The following is a 21,861-nucleotide window of genomic DNA, read 5'->3' as shown; positions in this document are numbered from 1 at the left end:
AAAAAGATGCAGCTCAATGCAACTGCAATGCAGTCTTAGTGTCACTGCATGATGATAAAAAAATTGCTTTGCCATGAACTTAGTGAATTCTGAACATTTGAACTTCAGCATTTAAGCATTTTTCAGTCACAAGGTTGTTGCTCAGTCACTCAGACACTGACAGCGCAGCACTGTATTGGACCTTTTTATGTAGGCTTCTCTACCAAAAATCGTGTGCTGGTCAGGAGGTAGTTGGCTGGAAAAAAATATTTAAAAAGTTCCGAGAACCACTGCTGCAACTAAGTGCACTGTTTTAAGTGCTACATCAAGTTTAGTCAAGATTCATCTATGGTGCACAACATGCAACATGTGTTGGTCACGTAGGTTTGAAAAAATGATGAGGATATACTTACCTAGAATTCTTGATCAATAGACTGTACCAATCGCTCGATGTGTTTAAATTGCCTTACTGTTTGTTTTTATACACGTACCTTGGACTTCCCGAAAAGCAATAACGACAGTGAGTAAATTATCCTGATGAAATCCAGTAAATTGAATTGAATGGGCAGCTTTACTTGGAGAGGCACTAGTGTTTGCTTTTAAGACACTTCCTATTATTTCTCACAAAATCAGAATGGAGCTTCAGGGTTTTGCCACAAACAGTATTTACAAGTTACATTATCTACTGCTTAACAATGTAACTTTCAGTGTGAGGAGAGCATGACATCAAACATGTTCTTCCAAAGACTAATAAACGCTGGCAGTTCTTTTTAAAATTGTACAACTTTATTAACGACATCCTGCATCAGCCAAACAGCAAAATTTACAGTTTTGTTTCATCAACAAACAAATTTAGAAAAGTTTAAAAAGAGAAAAACATGAGGACAAAGTCAAAGAATTTATATGATCTTCCTGTCGTAGTGTCCTCTTTATTGTCCACCTCTCCTGGTCAACTGTTTCCTCTCTTCTTCTCTTTCTATCATATTATCTTCCTTTCCGTCTCTGGTTTTACTCAACAATGGCCAGGGGGCCAATCAGCTGTTTTGTCACCCACTCCAGCATCCGCGATTCACTTCTGTGCTCTTCTGCGATTGGCCCTTGGTTACCATGGTGGTGACATTGGCTGTGGGTTCTGGAGGTAGGACATCACAACTGCTGAGATGGACAACCTGCAGACAGCATACAGAACGGGAGAAAACATCACGTAAAGCAGGGATGCTCAGCCTGGGGTCAAACATGCAAAGTGACAGGAGGCCATGGGCATGTTAATAAACAAATGTTAATAATATTTATCAGATAAGATGAATGTATGAGGCAAAACCAGTCTTAGCAGCCCCACACAGATTAGGTGTTTACAGGGGCGTTTCTAGGATTTGAGGACATTTGTGGCTTCACCCAAACCTCTGTCGGGGGTCTGGGGGATCCTACCCTGGCACTTTATTTACATTCAAAGTACAAAAAAAATCCACTGTGACTTAATCTTTATCTAGAATTGAAAATAGTCAGCCAGCAGCCCGGCTTCACTTCAAGGTCAAAGTGAAAGAGTATTTCTTGAACAATTGGTTGCATTAAACTCCAGATGAAACGGCATTTCACGAGAATCTAGCTTCAGCATTGTGACACATTTCTGATTGAAACAGACGCCTGTACAACGAAGCCAGTTCTACTTACCCAGGATGTCTTTTCCTTATCTGGCTTGACTAACTCTAACACTGGCTGTCTGGATAATCTGTACTACCAAGCTGGTTATCAGCTAGTTCAGTAAACTCTGGGTTTTCCTCTCTAGCCACAAATTCGTTCATGTGAAAGAGGCGGGGGTGTTAATTGCGAGTAGCATCATAAGAGCCATGAATGAAGTAGGCTGCTCCATATCATATGAGATGAAATGGTACCAAAAGTGTCTGCGACTGTGAGACAGTAAACTGTCAGTGGCGTGGGATGTAAACAACACTCTGTAATCTTTTAACGGAAAATGGCTCAGGTGAAGTTTTAGAGTCCTCACATCTCTTGCGGAGATCCAAGGGGAGAGGGGGTAGCAACACAACTCCACCTAATGCAGGCTTACGGCGCCCCAGATTCAAACGTCCAAAAACACATAATTGAAACCACAAAATATCTCCATACTGCTCGTCCGTAGTGATCCAAGTGTCCTGAAGCCCCGACATAAAAAGTTGTTTGGAAAAACGTCATTTGAACTCTGTTTTTAGCCTCATTGTAGCCTGTAGCTCTAACTGCCTCTCTGTTTCAATTTTTTTGGACGTTTGAATCTGGGGCACCGTAAGCCTCCATTAGGTGGAGTTGTGCTGCTACCCACTCTCCCCTTGGATCTCTACAAGTTTTATGAGGACTCTAAAACTTCACCTGAGCCTCCCTCGGCATATGGGTGAGTAGATAATGGCTGAATTTTCATTTTTGGGTGCACTATCCCTTTAAAACTGCTAAAATCATGTGTTTAGTGCTGTAAGCGATCTGTGTTTGTTTGAAGCTCTGTTTTAAATCAGTGGAACAATGAAACCATTCTACTGACCTATGACAGTGTAAAGGCTACTTGTTTTTTACTTGTCCCACCAGACTTTTGTCCATAGATTTTTTCTTCAGTGATCTGATTGGTCAGAGGTCGGGTGTTAACAGGCTGTGATCCCATACTGTGACGTTAACCTGCTCTGGAGCAGATTAGCTGTTCAGCACAAGTTACCACGGTGATTTATCCCAGCAAAAGGAAAACCAGCTATGAAGTATTGAAAACCCAGAGTTAACCCTGAAGTCACCTCGCTAACTCCAAATCCTGCTTCGTAGTACAAGCATCAGGATAGAAAGGCAAGATATAACGTTGTGAGGAATTGATCTGATAATTTACAAGTGGGCGTGTCATAACAGTGAGGCCCTGATGGTATAAGGGCTCATTTATGCTCAGTGTTAAAAGATTTAGATTTTTTTTTGTTGCATATATTGTAAAATAAGTACACAGTGTGGTCAGGGATGTTATATAGAAGGCATTTTCGTTTCATTTTGACCTGAATGTAATGAATTTCCTGTTCAGAATAATATTGGGATGAGCCATAAATGTTGGGGAAAGTCATTTTTTTGCCAGTAAAATATTATTTGAACGAGTAAAGAATATATAAGAATCATTCAGAAACAAAATTCCAAGGCAGTCTGAGTCTGGAGAAGTAAAAAATAGACTTTACAAAATGGGATTGACAGCCATGGACTTTGGCAAAAGCTTTTGCTACCTTTGAATTTCCTTTCTTGTTTGCATTTGTTGCGGTTCATGAGCACCTGTGCTTCTGTGACTTGTGTAAAATTATGTTTTACTTATTGCCTATAAAGCAAAAACACACTCCAGTTGCCATTCGATTATTCAGTGGGATATTTTGCTGACAAAGTTTGGAGTATAATGACACAACGAGCACAGGGCTGATTAGCGCAGATGCAGGTATAAAGATTTATCCCTGAGTCATGTGAAGAAACTGTGGGGTCGATTCATCCAAACGTGTCTGTGTACGGTTCATCTGATAACCTCAACGACATACCTGCCCTCCACAGCTCGTTCATCCTGTACAGGCACTCACCTTTGTTAAATAACACGGGGATACTTACATCATATCTTGGCTCTTAACAAATGTCCTAAAACTGGCCTTGAACCAGCTTCTGTGCACACGAGCCTGGTGCATTAAGTTCATCGTCTGACATTACTTGCTGAGCCAAACATTTTGCGTTACTAAACTATGAGTGCATCAAGCTTGTCTTTAATACAACCTCATCTAGACGATGGAGAAGGTTTTTCCTCATTGCAAATCTGTCTGCGACACCTGGACAAGTGCCCTACTGTAGTACTAAGCAAATGGAAATGTACCAGCCCTGGAGGTCACACAGTTAAAAGCTTTGGGACATTAGAGTTGGCTCATCTCAAGTCTCAGTGGCAGACAGAAGCCAGTCTAACCTACAGATTCAAAGCTGAATTATTTAAGACATTAATGTGAACACCATTTTCTCTGCAACAGAGAAGAGGGCCACATCCCTAATAACTGAGACAATAAACATTTTCACAGTTTGTCTGAATTAAAAGTCTTTGAGTGAGCATACTCTGATGCCAAATACAGGGGGAGTCGTGTGCTCGACAAAATGGTTAAATGCATTATTAGCATGCTGACAAGAATATTTTTCTGATGTCAACATACAGGGGCCGTGTCCAACAAAGCTATTTTTCTTCACGCCAGTGTATGTTTTTAATTCTTCGAATGGGATTGCCACATATTTACGCTACGTTAAAAACGCCAGCAGCTTGATGAGGCACTGAGTGCTTCCCATTTGACTTTTTTTTTGTGAGAGCCGAATGCTGAAAAATGTTCAGCTTTGAAAAAATGTTGCGCTCCTCACTGTCACTTTTTACCCAGCCGTTCAATCACAGTGGAGAAGGGACAAATACCATTAAGACCAACCCTCACATCTTACAGTTACAGATGCTGACCAACAACAACAATTGAGGAGAAATAGGTTAATATATTATATGATAAATGTTTCTTCTCATGAACGCACATAGACCGGCAGGTAGGTCCTCTTTCCCCATGTGCTTGAGTCTTCACTTCATCCAGAGCAAGTACCAGGCCCCCACGTAGTGTGCCGGACAGTCAGGCCAATTTTTGTAGTCGCTGGTACTGCATTTTCCGGGGTCTGTTGCGTGATGCAATTGGGCCAAAAATACTTTTCCCCATAGAATTATGCTGGGAAAGAGATGTCTTAAAACCAGTGGATAATTTTTTTTTTTTTAGCATCACAACCCCCGCAAAATTACTCATTTCGCTATCAGGATTCAATCCATTCAGGCAGATAACATTTGGAAAGTCTAAAAGAGCCGCAAGATTAAATTATTTTAACTCCATTCAAGATAGTGGAGCTCTAAACCAGAAGTTGGCCGCTGGGCTGTAAGTCTCTAGTGCGTCTGCTCTATGGGCCTAATGATGTGTAAGCAGCACCTATCATCTGGGTGACTACATACCACGGAAATAGAGTGATTTGGACTTCATGCCCCACTGAGAAACTTCTGTAGGAACGAATGGAGCCCTGCTGCCAATTCTGTATTGAGGTCTTTTAATATATCCATGGCAAGTGCTCTACCTAGAGCCAATGTTTTTACTTTAACAGATATTTCAGATCATAGCAATCTCACGCAACCAAAGTGCATAACTTGCCATGATCAAGTCTTCAAGATAAGTTCCACTGAAAATCAATAAACTTCCTCTTCGTCTTTCGGCTGCTCCCTTCAGGGGTCTCCACAGCTTATCATCTGCCTCCCTCGATGGTCTTTGACCAACAGTCGTCCAATTTCCACTGGCACCCTGCTGGTCAACAGCACCAGAAGCGGCTGTTGTTAACCCGGGCCTTGACTGATTTGGTTTTATGCCGGATGCCCTTCCTGACGCAACCCTCACCATTTATCCAGTCTTGGGGTCGGCATCAGGAGTACACAGAAAGTGCCCCCCCCAATGGAAAATCAATAAACTATAATGCTAAATTACGTCCAAGATCCAGTTTAGTCAAAATAAGACAGAAATTCAAACTGTCTCCTGAACAGCAGACAGCCAGCACTTCATCCAGAACATTGGATTCACATTGGAAAATGTGTCACAACATAGCATTATACATAAAGCACTGTGGATCTACTGAGAGGCCACCGGCCTACAAATCATAAATTGCCATTCCCACTAAAATTTTGGGTCATATCACAATCACAATATCTATCAAAATAATTGCAATATGATCTTTTCTTTTCTTTTCTTTTCTTTTCTTTTCTTTTCTATGATCTTCTGTGTATATTGTGCAACACTAGTAACTATGTGTTTTGCTGTACTGTGCAGTGCGGGTAAAATACAAGGTATTTAAGTCTGTAGGTATTTAAGTTCAGCGCACACTAATGTAAAAATGCACAAAGTGGACACACACATAGTATATCCTGTATACAATTAAGTGCTGTATACTCACATGAAGCTGCTCATCATCTGTTTGGTGTCCTCTGAACTTCTGGAGTTTGCAAAGCTGATGAAAGAGCAGTAGACTGCGATCCAGGCACACCATTTCAGCTGAAACATACACAACACACAGGTTACAAATGTTAACTACACAATGTTGTGCAAGATTAAAAAGACCAAAATATATATCCATATATGGGACCCGTTTATTTAATGATACATCAGATGTTTTGCCAGTTAACGGACGTTTAGAGACGGGCAAAGTGTATTAGCAAAGACGAACAAGGCTCAGCGGTTGAAGTTTACTTTGAAGATGATGAACAAAGCAAGCATAGTTGATAAATGGCACTGAATCAATGAGTACATGATGACCTTCAGTTCAAAGTGGTGTCATCTGGAAACTGCATGTACCCTGACAGGTATACAAAGAGGCATAACATGGTGCATCACCCACACAATGTTTTAAACAGGACAACAGAACTCCAAAAATAAAGATTTTCTGAAGGCAAAGGGTGGCGCTGATAGTTATTTGTTTGTGGCTGATATTCACACAGTATTTTGTTGGGTTTTGCCATTATTCTGGACACCTCCACTACCCCCATCATCCAGTTCTTGGAGAGTGCTTTGTGTTTCCTGCACTGACATAAAACCTCCAAATCTGCCCATCTTTGCCTAAGAAAGGTATTTTTAGGAAATAATTTATGCTATTTGTTTGGGGAAAAAAAGGTTTTACACCAACAAGTCAAGGTATTACTTTGTTGATGGAAAGACAATCAATTAATCAAGTGATCCACAATTGGACTGGGAGGCCACATGAGCCTGCTGCTGTCCCCTTTGTGTTTTGTTTATTGTGTCCTTCGTGCTCAAAGTGAAAAGCTGCCCTTCATCCTTTCATCTAAAAAGGTGAGTTTACCTTTAATCTTCTAAATGGAACCATTGAGCTGAACCAAGGTCTACCATTCAGGGGCAACACCCCTTTAGTACAGACACACAAACACACACACACACACACACACACAGGCAGAGGACAAGGGGGAGATGAGAGGTTTAGTGTGAGGGTACGTGTGTGTGTGTGTGTAGGTCACCTTGAGCATCAGTCCACACATGCTGAAGATCATGCCGAGCAGGTTCATGTAGTCTGGCGTGGGGTCCTCCAGTGTGGGATTGGTCTCTGTGCTGGGGGGCTTGTACCTGCAACACCATAGACACATATTAACAAAAAACACACTGTAACAACAACAACTTAATTCTTAACGCCAGATCCACTTATACACAATTAGTGTGTTGTGCTACAAAATCATTCCAAAATGACATTGGATGGACATTTCTCTCCTGCTATAACAGACCATTTTTTCTAGTAAGGCCATAAGAGTTCAGAAACCTGGCTGCAGAGGTTTACAGCCATTCAGCCGAAGAGTTGTAAGGACATAAGGCCTGCCTCACAGCCGGCATTTCCATTCTCCCCAGATGAGTTGGATGGGGCTGATGTCAGGGGTTTTGCAGGCCAATTTAGTTCCTCCACATCAAACTGGGAAAACCATTTAATCGTGGAAAGTAGCGTCAAAGATATTGATTTATTAATACATACTGATTCTGAGTATTAATTTCCATTGTATAGATACACTGACACCAGCTGCGCGTTATGCACTCTGTCTTATTGTTAATGTTTGCCATAGTCTTTCAGCTGTTTTCTGCTGCTAACCATGACAAGAAAAGTTGTTGCCATCATAATATCAAATTGTTATCTTTATCTGTTGATAAAAGTAATTCAATTGTATGTCTCTAACGCGGTACTGAAAGTGGTATCGAATATCTATATTTTTCAAGCTGCTGTAAGTTATTGAAGTTAGAAATTACAGTATCGTGATAACACTAGTTAGAAGTACACTACTCTAAGATCTCACTTCACTGGGACCAAAGGGACTAGCCCAAACTATGACACCCAGATCAAATTTGTGGTAAAGTTTGTGGACATAGGTACCAACCACGTAGTATTAAGTCGACTTAATATCACCTGAAGGACTACAATTATCTTTGAGTCTGTGAAGGTGTCAGAAAGACTGTCAAGGGTTAACTGTCATGCCCGTGGAGCTAAGTGTTCTGTAGTCTCACACAAAAATTAAAGAAGCTTCAAGAAGCCCATGAAAATATATGTTCACTGACCGTCATGGGCAAAAGGCAAGGACAAATAGCACAGACACGCTGTGTAACTAAACCCTTGTGTTAAAATATGAACTATTTAGTCACAGATTATTGTCGACTAAATATGAGGAAATCATAATTATTTGTTAGGTGTTTGGTGGTGTTGAAACCCCACAGTTAAATCAACTAATCGCTAATCCTCTTAAACTAGTTATGCTCATGAACTGTCTTAAAGGTTAGCTAGTTAGCTGTTAGCTTACGTCAACCAAGCTAATGTGGTTAGCTAATTCCATCACAAAAAGTTCTAATTTGTCATATAAAATACTCACCTTAAAATCTTATTTTGTCTCCTGGGGTCTGACATGTTGTTGGACGCCATGGTGTGTTAAAACGACCTCCTTGTGGTGGTTTATTATTGAGAAATTTAAACCCTGGTTAGCGAGAGACAGCTGAGCTGGAGTCTTCATGAATTGAGTAGTAAGGGGTAGTCATATCCAGTGAGTTTCAAAATAAGAGCGTAAAGTAATCTGTAAACTAAAGGTGACACGGGAGGAAGGGTTTTGAACTTTTATTTTGACAGGTATATTTTATCCCAGTGTGCATTGCGCGAACTAGCAAACTTGATGGGTGAAATGAATGGAAGATGCTGATGGTTACAAACTGAAGATAAACTTATTATTATTATAATATTAGCCGCGACAGGAATATCAACATGGCGCTTCCCTAAAATTAAACTCGGGATAAAACATTTCAAGTAGGTATAGAAATTAAGTAGCACTGGAAAACTCCTGTAAGAAGGAAATGAATAACGTTAGCTAGCATAGTGTATAAAGCTGTCCTCTGTTCAGTAAAACTAACAAGCTAGTTCTTTCTAAATAAACCACCGTTTAAAGTATTAGCTAGACCAACATGTATTAGGCTACTTAAACTTCCGTAACTCCAATAGTTTCTTTGGTAACTTCAACTAGTTTCCTTTGAGAAAGCTAATGAAGTACTAACTTAGCTTGTTAACAGCTTGTGCAGCAGTGTTTACAGAGTATCAAACTGCACCACAATTAGCCTTGTTGTAATGTAGATTAAGTTGTCAGCAGTGTTGGAAGAAGGACTTAGAAGTAGAATTACTGACTTGGATTAAAAATGTACGTTACATTTTGCAATAATAAACCTTAAACGCTGATATATTTGTTATTTACTTGTACACAGTCTGTTCAACGTTGGACAAACTTGGCAATATATTTTTAAGGAATACTGGTCACTCTGACAATCAATCTCAAAGATGTTATTGTTTATTTTGAAAGCAATTTTAATTCATTGAATTTTATGATAAAGCTCACAATCCTGCATGGTAAATTAATTTCATATACACATATCCAAAGTGTATCCACCATACATCATCATAACCAGCTATTTGGTAATTTGTAAACTGAATGATTTCAAATGCTGTCTCTGTTTTTGTGTGTGTTTGTTTTTATTGTTTAGTGTCAGTCTGTCTTTTTTCTTTTTGACAATATGCTGTTTCTACGATGTCTGACTCTGTAATATTTACCTTTGTTCAGTAAAGTTAGGTGAAAAAACAACACCATGCTTACGTGATGTTCGTAGTACCACAGAGTCGAAATAATCTGTTATAAGCAAAAGACCTGCATTTAAAATTTTACTTAAAAGTACAAAAGTATTATAAAAAATTACTTTGGGTACCAAAAGTTAAAGTACTTATTATGCAAAACAACCCATAACAGAATAAAATATGTTTTATTATCAATGTATAATTGTTGATGCATTAATGCATACATTACTTCAGTGTTGCAGCACATAAACATGAGATTACTTTTAATTATTTTATATACAGCTGGGTAGCTCGTTAATTTCCCCTGAGGTCCAGTAAAGCCTTAATCTATAATAATACCTCATCATCATCATCATCAATATTGGGATATGAGACTAGATATCATCATAGATTTTGGATATCGTAATAGTGTTGTCTTTTCCTGGTTTGAAACATTGCATTACAGTAAAGTGTTGTAATTTTCTTAACTTACCTGAACTGTTCTAGATGTTTTATTTGCCTTTAACCACTTATACATTATATCCACATTACTGATGATAATTTATCAAAAATCTCATTGTGTAAATATCTTTGTGAAAGCACCAGTATATAACCCAACATCACAATATTCATGTCAAGGTATTTGGTAAATATTGTAAGACTTGATTTTCCCCATATCGACCAGCCTCATAAACTATCACAGATCTTATTCTGCAAAGTAACGAGTAACTAAAAATAATTAAATGAATGTAGTGGAGTAAAAAGTACAATATTTGCCTCTGAGATGTAGTAAAATACAAGTAGAAAGTAGCAGAAATCGGAAAATAATTAGAATAAAAGTGAAGTACAAGTAACCCAGACAGTACTTGACTAAATGCGCTTAGTTGCCCCCCCCCCGGTTGTCAGTGTGGCTCATATGTTTGTGTTTTGTTTTTTCCAGACAGGTAATGTCATGGCGTTCCCTCAGCCCAGACCTCAGGCTCCTCAGCTTCCCCAACATCTGCTCAGGACCATAGACTGTCAGCAAGGAGCCGTCAGGGCTGTTCGCTTCAACGGTGAGAATCAAGTGCCAAAATATTTATCAAACTAACATTGAGACTTTTCAGGTATCAACATAAGTCCATGAAATGTCACTGGCTTATACCTGCTTTTGTCTCCCTGCCTGTCTGGTCAGCTGATGGGAACTACCTGCTGTCTTGTGGCAGTGACAAATCTCTAAAGCTGTGGAGTGTGAGCAGAGGGACGCTGCTGAAGACCTACAGCGGACATGGATACGAGGTTCTGGATGCCGATGGGTGAGAGGATTGTCACAGCCTCCTTCACAATGTGTCAGGAAGGGCCATTAGTATGTTAGCATCGACATGCATGATAAAGAAGTATAAGTTGTAAACATATGAAGAAAGAAAAATTGCTGTAACGGTGTGCTACAGAGTTGCTCTCCCCCTGCAAACAGTAACCATGCTTGTCTCTCATTGGCTGTTTCAACAGTTCCTATGACAACAGCAATCTTTGCTCCTGCAGCTCTGATAAGACAGTGATCCTGTGGGACGTCGCCACAGGCCAGGTCACACGCAAACTCAGAGGTCACGCAGGGGTCAGTTGAACTTTAATTTATTGTCATTATTATTATTTTGTCATGTTCATCTAAGAAGCTTTTACACCTGCATCGCTTCCCTCTTCTTGTTCTCTTGTGTCTCCACACTTTTGTTCTGTCTTTTAGTTTTTTATATCTTACTCAAATTTTCTGCTGACAGAAAGTCAACTGCGTCCAGTTCAACGAGGAGGCAACTGTCATCTTGTCTGGTGAGTACAATGCACAATATATTACTTAGTATATACATCGTGTATTTTCTGGGATAATTATGTGAAATATCTTTCCACTCGAACATTGAGTTGTCCTAATAAGTTTCTTTGTCTGTATCTATTTTAAATTGTACCTAACAAATGGCCACTGATACTGACTACTAACTCAGTAAATGTGTTTATTTGTTGTCCGTGTGTGTGTGTGTGTGTGTGTGTGTGTGTGTGTGTTTTCTCCTCATCCAGGATCCCTGGATGGGACAGTTCGGTGCTGGGACACCAGATCCAGGAGATTTGAGCCCATCCAGGTTCTAGACGAGGCTCGGGACAGCGTCAGCAGCCTGAAGGTGGCCCAACATGAGCTTCTTACCGGGTCAGTACAGCAGACGTACTTTTTGCCCCTGAAGCCAGTTGAAGTGTAGATCAGTAGTTTCAAGAAGATATGATATTATATCGATTCTTTAGACAACGATAAGATATTTCCTGATATCACAGAGTCTGCAGCAGTATGATTTTGATTTGATTCAATTCAGGGGCCTGCAATCGATATGAGGCGATATCATGAGCCCATTTGACACAGTCTGTTACAGAAGAAGCTGCCATCCCTTTCTTTTTTCCTTTTGGCCATTAAAGATAAAAAACACATCAAATTCGTAAGTAACTGTAGCTGGTTAAGTGCGAAAAGTTTACTTTGGCTGCTTGCTGTTATCTGCCTGGTGCTGTTTGACAGTGACACAGAATTTCAAGATAAAGGCATATCTCAAATTTAAGAGGCTGAAACCAGCAAATATTTTGACATTTTTGCTTAAAAAATGGGAGAAACGAATGATCAATTATCTAAATATTTGATTAATTTTCTTTTGATCGACTGATTAATTTACTAATCTTTGCAGTTCTCATATCATACTGAACTGGAAGCAGATGAGGAGACAATCTGTATCACCAGTTTTATCATTCCTTTACTTACATCTCTTCCTGTTTGATTAGATTTTTAGATTTCACTGTGGAACTGTTTAAGAACAACTGTCTTGTGTTTAGGTCGGTGGATGGCAGAGTGAGACGCTACGACCTGAGAATGGGACAGCTGCACGTCGACTTCATCAGCAGTGAGTAATCTTTTCAGCATTCATTAGGAGTATTGAGATTTGCTATCACTGCTGTTATTAGTGGTGGTAGTAGTAGAAAAAGTAGAAGCCTGTAATGTGTGTATGTTTGTGTGTTCCAGGTCCCATCACATGTGTGTGTTTCAGTCAGGACGGTCAGTGCACTCTGAGCTCCAGTCTGGATTCAACAGTCAGACTGCTGGACAAGAGCACCGGGGAAATGCTGGGAGAGTGAGTGCTGCTCAGTTCTTGTTCTTGTTCTTGTTCTTGCAGTTCTTGTTTAAAAATCTAAATGTAACACTTTGCACACGATGATGCTACACCTCACTGATGAGGTTTTATGCAGGAATGTTTGGGTTATCTTTTTTTTTGATCATTAAAAACAGGTAATGCATGACCCCAAGTGAAAATTAAATTCAAGTAAAACACGTCTTGCTGTGCGAAAAAGTTTCCTGTTTTTAATTCCTGTTAGGGACAAAGCAGCTCACTTGTGATTTCTCTTTATATCTCACCTAACTTAAAATCTGTGAAAACAGGACATGACTCAGTGTACACTGTGGTGAACAGTGTCTTCTTACAGCAGGAAACACATTTTGGAAGCACAAAGACAACAATGGGCTTCTGAAACCAGGATATGGTGTTTACAGGTGCAGAACATAACCTGGTCACTTCAAAAATCAGATTATAACCAGAATACCCCTGCACATGTGAAGACACTCGGTGTTCATTGCCATTCAAATGGCAGTTTATGCTATATTTAACTCTCTAAATCAGCTTAGCCCACCATTTAACAAAACCTCAGGACACACGGCGTCTGCTGGTCCTTATATCAGTCTTAAACGAGCAGTGTGTAAGATTTAGGGGGATTTTGTGGCATCTAGCTGTGAGGATTACAGACTGCAACCAGCTGAAACTTCTCCTGGTCAGAATTCCTCCAGTGTTCATTGTTCAGGCAGTTTTTATCAAGAGCTGAATTATCTGCAGAGGTCTCTTCCTCTCCCAGACCAGGTGATTTTAACCAGTAAAAACATTAAAAGCAGTTTCATGCTACATATCAGTGTTTCTCCAGCGCTGCTCAGCACATCGGTGTCGGAAACACAATGATTCTTATTTTCATGTGATGCTGCACTAAAGAAAAACATACTATATTTTTCTTCTGCTAATATACCCTCTTTAATCTTACACAGTGAACCTTTAAAATGCCTTACATTCTATTTTAGGTCTCAGGCCTTAGTTGCCACAAACATTTTATCTCATTTAATTGATCCTTTTTATTTCTTTTTGTCAAGTTCTTCTTCATGAAAGTCCACATTTCTGATGTTACAAGTCTTTTAACCCACCACTGAACCTTATACTGTCTTTTTACTTTACACATGCCCTTACCTCACTCTAGTAATTATATTCCTGCATAAGACCAACCTCTGCACAGGACAGGACTACATATGTACTACTTATACTTACTTGCAATGCTTGACAAAGAAAAAAAAAATTTTGTCCAAAAATTGGTTTTAAATTTGGTTAGAAATTATCTTAAACAGATCTTAAAAAGCATTTAGTGTCTGATACCTGTAGGCATCCCATGATAATGACCGCAACACCACAAACAAAACCCTCAACAAGATTCAACACAATTCTGGCACAGCCACGATCAAAAATTATGAAAGATTCGAAAAGGCAGTGTTTAGTGATTGTAAAGGCTGCATATATGTATGTGTAAGAATGTAATTATTTCAGACGCCTATTGTTATGGTGTTTATGTTGTTTGTGTGTTTCACTCAGGTATACAGGGCACAAGATGAAGGGCTATAAGCTGGACTGCTGCCTGTCCAGTAAAGACACCCACGTCCTGAGCTGCTCAGAGGACGGACACGTCTACTGCTGGGACCTGGTGGAGGTAAGTGTCTGGTTACGTTCATGCTCAGAGTGCATTTAACATAATGGGTTCACCGGAGGCATGTTACAGAACTTAAAGGTACACTATGCAGGTAATATTGGTCTACTGTTTGTAAACAGTATTGTCGGTGAGTGAAAGTGAAAGCCAACCTATGAATCACTCTCGATTTATTCTCCTTGTGACATTTGGCCTAACTTTATTTGCTTTTCATTTGGCACCATGTCCATGATTCTCATAGCTTCCTCCTGGATGTGTGCTGCTTACCGTCTGGCACCTGGTAGCTACCTTTTTATAGGGTCCTGACCTTACCTGCGCGCTGTGCCCACAAATGTCCCAACCTCAGCAAGATAAGGAGAAAATAAGAAAATACAGACAGAGGGCAGAGTCTCTGCAGATAAATACACTGCCACACACTTCTAGTGGGCCATAAGTGATGATTGAAAGGGACTAATCTTGTAAGAGTGGGTGGCTGTGGCTCAGGAGGTAGAGCGGGTTGTCCACTTGGAAGATGGGCAGTTCGATCCCCGGCTCTTGTAGTCCGCATGCCAAAGTATTCCTGGGCAAGATACTGAACCCCAAAATTGCTCCTGATGATACTTGATACTTTACCTTTAAGTGGACAGACCCAGACAAAAGAGCGAGCTAGCTGTCATACAGTGCACCAATACTTAGTCACTCTCTGTCATGCAGAACAGCAGCTGTAACCTCCCAGTTCATCCCACCAGCACGTGAACACAGTATAGCTTTGTCTTGAAATCAGCAAACCTACGGCATTTTAAACAAATGTGGTTTAACTCTAAGTTTGAGGGGAAAAAACACCTTAGAGAAGAGGAGGTGATGTAAATCCCCCTTTACTCCAAAGAGACGTTTTTATGTTGTCACCCTACAGACCCTAACACCCAGAGGTCTGAATCAGGAGTGTGAGATCAAACATTTTCTCGGGCTCTCCCTGTGTCTATACATATATATGTTTTTATAGACCCTGACACACATATCTGTATAAATGAAAATTTAAGGGTAATCAAAGGGTGTTTAAGACCCAATTACTGTGCATGAATTTGAGATTTCATTTGTTCTGCCTCTAACTTAACATTTCTTACCTCAGGTGATGTCGACTGATATATGCGACGATACATTTTGATATGTTTAATTAATTAGGATAGATGCTTGACATTTTGTAGTATAGCTTTTGCATTACTGATTCTTCCCTGTCCCTTTTCTTTGTATTTTCTATGTATTCTATTGAATTGCTGCTTGTCAATTGTTTCACCACCCTGAGTGGTTTAGATGGTTAACCACACCTGCCACCATAGAGCTTGTCAGACAATTGGTGTGCATTATATACAAATATAGGTGTGGTTTCAACTTTTCAAACACTTTGACCTCATGAAGATCCACGTAGGATCAAAATATTGTCTTTATTAAACTTGTGTGGCATAGAGTAAGTGTGCAGGTGTTACTTTTTTCCTCAGTGTATGCTGTTTTTTATAGCCTTGCACCTACATGATGTCTGTATAATTATTCTCCCCAAACCTTACATTATAGAGAGTGTACTGAAAGCATTTGTTGTATTTCCGACCTCCAGGGATCCTTGTCCCTGAAACTGCCAGTGGGGAAAGCTGTCGTCCAGTCGATGTCCTTCCACCCCTCAGAAACCTGCCTCCTCACGGCCATGGAGGGGCGCGTCCAGGTGTGGGGGGCAGAGCCAGAGGAAACAGAGGAGGATGCAATGGCCACGTAGAGATGGTGAAATAAGTCGGAAACTATTTACATGCTGACGGCCCTTAGAGTGGCATGAAAACATCTTATTTAATTTTTGTGTCCGTACACACAGGGTCGTTGGAGGTTTGGTACTGGAAATGGATCTGTAGCACATTTAGGTCCAGTGAAAAGTATCCATGCTGGAGCGATGAGGTTATTCAGGATATCAGGTTTGTCAAAACAGGAATATCAGAAAACATAAAACTACATCACAAAGTATGAAAGGCTCATGAGCAGCTCAGAGTCTACGAAAAATTGTAAATGGCCATGGGGGAAAGTTTCATTTTGGTCAGAAGTGAGCTACACAGCGGTCATTCAGGTACAACTAACTTCATAGTCAGATGATGAGTCTGTTCTTATGACTGTTAGCTGTACAAAGATTTAATTCTCAAGGAAGGAAAGCAACATACCAGCTGACACAAACTGTACAAAGTCAAGGGTGATGAGTGAATCATAAGAATCATCTACGTACGTGTGCAAAACATATATTTTTGTACAATACACTGAATAAACTTTTTTTTTGCATAAATTACACATGTAATTTCTGTCTTAATACCAATGACACATTCACTAACACAGTTCAGATCTTTACAAGTTTATCTTTAATAGGAACTGAACACACAATGAACATAGAGATAAACACGTTACAAAATAAGTTAATCAGCACGACAAAAAAGGCAACAAATAAATAAATAACTTATCTTACATAAATACATTTTTTTTTTAAATTGTAGCTGGACTGTTGACAAATTAGTTTGAACTGAAAAGAGCTTCCCTCAGCTGCGTCGGGTATATCTATGCAGCTTCTTACATATAATCCCTTCTACTATTAACCCCAAAGTTGCACTCAAGATTTTTAATAAATACTTATTTACAAAAATAGTCAAGTAACTTGTAGTAGAATCTTGTCTCTGTTCAGTTTTTACAGTTTTAGACCGCTTTGGACAGAATCAGTTGATATAAGCAATGCTTTCATTTTTTTTTTTTTTTTTTTTTTTAAAGTACTTACATATCAAGAGCTTATTCTAATTCCTTATTTATGGATTTTTTGTCAAAATCAGATGAAAAACACCCTTTTTTAGAATACAGACTGTTCATGAACTTAGAAAAGCAGCAGTATATTGTAGCTGGACTGTTACGGGTGGATTTTTAAAGCTCACAAATGCCAAAAGTAATAAAATTCTAATCCCATTGAGGCCCATTAGATCAGCAGTCGAAGTCAAAACATTTAAATCAACTTAACTGGATTCATGAGGTTTTCACCCAAAAGTGAAAGGGTTTTTTGTGCTCATTGATTTTGACATAAATAACGTCATAAGAAAAGGTTTCAGCTTACTCAAAGGTATGTCATTTTGGAATTCAACTCTTCATTTACAGACACAATAAGAAAACCTGCCAGCAAACTTGTCCTTAGAATCGACTTGTCCTCACAAACCATCATACGCCCCGTCACACACCCCTACCCTCTCACTTCCTCCGTTCAATTGTCTCCGCTCGGCTGTCTAGCCAACACAGCTGCACTCTGCTGCCGACAGTTTCTCCACCTTGTGCCAACGGTGCGAGTTATCGAGGAAGGCCACGTCCTCGTGGTGGGTGGGCCTGCAGCAGGGCGTGTTGTGCCACACCTCCCCAGGTGCTGGTTGAGGGAGCACCCCGCTTACCAGCAGGTTGGTGAGGGTGAGGTCATGGTTGGAGCGAACATGGGGGCACGTCCCACCGCAGTACTTGAACAGGATGGTCTCGTCGGAGTCATAGCCCAGCCCGAGGTTTCGAACCTGCAGCAGGATGGAGCGCAGGCCACACTGGGAGTCTGGAGCAGAACGACGCGACCGGACTGGGATCGGGACGACGGGATTGGGTGATGGCCCGACTCCAGAAGCTTCTGTTTGGCCGTCTTCTGCAGATGGATCTCTGTTTCTCTTGTCCGCATTTGGTGATATGTGTGGAGATGCTGCTTCTTGTTTCTGATCTGGAAAAGGCAGAAAGAGTTATCAATACATGTGATGCACAAAGGAAACTAATGAAAATACAAAGCGCAACTAATTTCAGGCTGTACTCCAAATTGAGACACCAGTTATTCTTAGTCTTAATTAAGAATTGATAAGTTCTAAGAGCCAGAAAATCGAAGTTTAAAGTTATATATATCCAAGTCTAGACATGATATTTGACACATTGCTCTCAAAGCAAGCATTGCAAAATTAGATTTTAGCCAAAAGGTCATAGGTCACAACCTTCTCTTCAGCCAGTACTTACCAATCAGTGATCTCAGCCAGCGGCCCTCTCCCCTCTGGACGCAAAACAGAATCACAACCAGCTTCAACAGGGACCTCATCGCTAGAGTCTGCTCTTCGTCTACGCCGTTGCTCAAAATGAACCAGACACTTGTGGGTTTGTATGTCTGCGAATGTCTGCGGGTGCGAGTGATGCTTAAGATGCAGACGAGTCGCAACGTCCAATATATAGCCCTCGGAGATGAAGGGGGGGGGGGGGTGAAGGGATGAGATGAGGAGGTGTAGGGGGGAGACAGACACTAACCCGTTACTTGCCAACAGACTATCCCACTCACCTGAGCCTGACAGGAGCGTAGGAGGGCAGTCGGGCGCTTGACCCAGAATTTGTCCTTTTGAGATTATCTAATTGGTGTAAATCACCGGCTTATTGTTGAGTTTCCCCCAGATGTTTTTCCAAAGGATGTTGGCCCCTGGCAATATGGATTTCCCGGAGGTTTGGGGCTTCTTAAGAGCTGCTAAGGAGTGGACAATGATGTCACATTGATGATGCTGAGAATTATGTGTAATAAATGAATCAGTAGATAGGTAGCTAGACAGACACGGAAGTGGAAAGGCAGGCCAGCCAAGAGATACACAGAGAGAACTTTATCAGTACGCAAACACAAAAATGATCCATGTAGGAAATGTAAAGGAAGAAGTGTGGTGAAAGGTTAAAAAGGGGCAGGATGAGTCACTGTGGAATGTCTTAAAACAGGCCCACGTTGTATTCTGCTTTGGTCGCTTCTCTTATCTTTACCGTCTGAGGATCAATAAAAGAAAAGTAAAAACTTTAAAAGGTGAAAAACACCAGAGAAGAAAGGGAGGTCAGGTTATAATTAGAACACAACAGGGCCTGTTTCAGCAGACATTCCACAATGGGTGACTCGTCGAGAGCTGGTCCATAAATCAAGGGATTTCATCAGCAATGTGTGGCTGACATGTAGAATATGTAGAATATGCATTAGGTAACGGTTATAGGGCCCAAGCAGGCAGTGAATGGAATCTGGAGTTTGCAAAAAGTGCATATTTGGACCCTGTTTCTGCCATCCAGGTGCAGGTCAAACACCTCAGAGCACCTTATTTAGCAACTGAAGTAACTAAAAATATGAACTGAACCTGCCCTACTGTATATCTGACAGTTCTGGTGTTTTTGTTTTTTGTTTTTTTCCTGTGCCAGTGGTCAGTGGTCTTGATTTCAGCCTGATGATGCATTTTTAAATAAGACAAAGGATGATAGAATTCTGGCAACAAGGACAGAAGCAGGCGTAATGTTTACCATTGTCACCGTATTATTTTAGTGTGTTAGTATGCAAACACAAAGTACAGCTGAGGCTGATGGGAATATCAAGAGTTTTTCAGAAATACCTTTAAAAAAAATACCTTGTTTCATTGCTAAAAAATAAACTTTAAATGTCTCAGTGTCTCCTTAAAAAATACCCAGTCCGGCCATGACAAACATGGCTGGAAATCTCCCAATGTCTCGTCAAAAAATACCCAGTTTGGATACAACAAATCGACTGGAAATGTCCCACAGTCTTGTCAAAAAATACCAGGTTTGGTTGCTACAACCCTGGCTGGAAATGTCCCAGCGTCTCGTCAAAAAATACCCAATTTGGATACTACAACCCTGGCTGGAAATGTCCCAAACGTCTCGTCAAAAAATACCAGGTTTGGTTGCTACAAACTCGACTGAAAATGTCCCGACGACTTGTTTAAAAATTCCCAGTTTGCTTATTACAAACAAACTGTAAATGTCCCAATGTCTCGTCAAAAAAAACCCAATTTGATTGCTACAACCCTGGCTGGAAATGCCCCAGTATCTCATTAAAAAATACCTGGTTTGATTGCTACAAACCAACTGGTAATGTCCCATCATCCTGGGGTATAAATGTCCCCGTTTTTTCACCACAAATACAGCTAGAATGTCTCTGGTCCCCAACAGTGCTCTGCTGCTTGGCAGCCATCTTGCTTAAGTGTCATACCATCCACCATCCCGTCGTCCTCCTGATAAGAAACTTAGTTCATGTACATGTAACTTAAACTACACATCCATGATTTGCTGAAATGCACAATGCCAACATTTTATTCTGGCAACTGCGCTGGGCATTTTACCCAGAACCACAATATATATATATTTTTTTTATATACTTTATTAATCCCCTGAGGGGAAATTCAATTTTTCACTCTGTTGTCAATTACACACAGGTCCGAACACACACATGCACAAACTGGACCTATACATGCACTAAGTGGAGAGATGTCAGAGTGGGCTGCCCATGACAGGCGCTCTAAGCGGTTGGGGGGTTCGGTGCCTTGCTCAGGGGCACCTCGGCAGTGCCCAGGAGGTGAACTGGCACCTCTCCAGCTACCAGTCCTTGGTCCGGACGGGGACTTGAACAGGCGACCCTCCGGTTCCCATCCCAAGTCCCTATGGACTGAGCTACTGCTATGAACACTATGAACCTCATGGTGCTACAGGAAAAGTGAAGAAATGATCAGATGACTTCATCCTCCATGAATGTCAAAGCAAAGCCATTAAACAGTATTGGACAACAAACTAAATATCAGTGATTACAAATCAGAAAAAGATGAGATACAATAAACACGAGTTACATGAAACATATTGTAAAAATGGATTAGTACAGTAAACTAGTTGTCACATTAGATTATGCTTCATGCCAGGAAGAGAAAGGTCATCACTTCATCATTTTATTGTATTAGATATTTGTATGAAATTTTGTCATGATTAGCGTAATATTTCTTGAGTTATGGCCTAAAGCATATTTTGTGACCTTGACCTTTGACCACCAAATTCTTATCACTTCATTGCTGAGTCCAAATGGACATTTGTGCCAAGTCTGAGGAAATTCATTCTTCGTTCTTGAGACATTGCAATGATGAGAATGAAAGCAGTGAGGTCATAGCTCTTGACCTTTGACCACCAAAATCCTCCAGCCACAGCTATCATCAGCACTGGGGCATAAAGTATATAAGTATTATGGAATATTTACCACAGTGCAGGGAATAAACACACAGTTATCACAACAAAGAACATTACCTCTGCTGCATTTTGTTCATGCCTGACTCCTGGCTTCACTCAGTTAAATTTAGACATGAGAAGTGTGTCCAATGAGATTTTAAGTTTATTTATTACATTTAAACAGCCCCATTTCTCATGTATTATAGCTCTGTTGATATGAATTACAAATGAATCATCCCTAAATCTTGAATTAATAATGGGCCATGAAATTTACTGCCAGGAATTTCAATAATTCTTTCAAGCATGAGGTTTTTTGAGACTGCAGTAAATTACAGAGGTTAAAAATGAAAAATGACAATGTATTTTTAAGTGAGCCTTTCCTCTGTTATAACCCAGACCACTCAATGCATCTGAGTC

The 21,861-nt window shown here is 40.3% G+C and overlaps 3 protein-coding genes across 3 annotated transcripts; 1 reads left to right on the top strand and 2 right to left on the bottom strand.

The window, feature by feature from the left end:
• Positions 1-743: 743 nt before the first annotated feature.
• On the bottom strand, positions 744-8,583 carry wdr83os (WD repeat domain 83 opposite strand). Its single transcript, XM_050045218.1, has 4 exons — positions 8,420-8,583; positions 7,034-7,139; positions 5,962-6,059; positions 744-1,148 (listed from the first exon to the last, which is right to left on the bottom strand). The coding sequence occupies exons 1-4, from the start codon at positions 8,467-8,469 to the stop codon at positions 1,082-1,084; spliced, it is 321 nt and encodes a 106-aa protein (XP_049901175.1). The 5' UTR covers positions 8,470-8,583; the 3' UTR covers positions 744-1,081.
• Positions 8,584-8,693: 110 nt separating this feature from the next.
• wdr83 (WD repeat domain containing 83) lies at positions 8,694-16,449 on the top strand. Its single transcript, XM_050044486.1, has 10 exons — positions 8,694-8,844; positions 10,577-10,691; positions 10,811-10,931; positions 11,125-11,230; positions 11,391-11,439; positions 11,683-11,809; positions 12,475-12,542; positions 12,662-12,770; positions 14,319-14,433; positions 16,019-16,449. The coding sequence occupies exons 2-10, from the start codon at positions 10,589-10,591 to the stop codon at positions 16,172-16,174; spliced, it is 954 nt and encodes a 317-aa protein (XP_049900443.1). The 5' UTR covers positions 8,694-8,844; positions 10,577-10,588; the 3' UTR covers positions 16,175-16,449.
• Positions 16,450-17,355: 906 nt separating this feature from the next.
• On the bottom strand, positions 17,356-19,210 carry LOC126390602 (persephin). Its single transcript, XM_050044983.1, has 2 exons — positions 18,448-19,210; positions 17,356-18,163 (listed from the first exon to the last, which is right to left on the bottom strand). The coding sequence occupies exons 1-2, from the start codon at positions 18,524-18,526 to the stop codon at positions 17,697-17,699; spliced, it is 546 nt and encodes a 181-aa protein (XP_049900940.1). The 5' UTR covers positions 18,527-19,210; the 3' UTR covers positions 17,356-17,696.
• Positions 19,211-21,861: the final 2,651 nt, after the last annotated feature.

This window comes from Epinephelus moara, chromosome 5 (genome assembly GCF_006386435.1).
Source record: "Epinephelus moara isolate mb chromosome 5, YSFRI_EMoa_1.0, whole genome shotgun sequence".
Taxonomy (NCBI): Eukaryota; Metazoa; Chordata; class Actinopteri; order Perciformes; family Serranidae; genus Epinephelus; species Epinephelus moara.
Note: the sequence above shows the minus strand (reverse complement) of the source record. Positions and strands in the feature narration are given on the sequence as shown.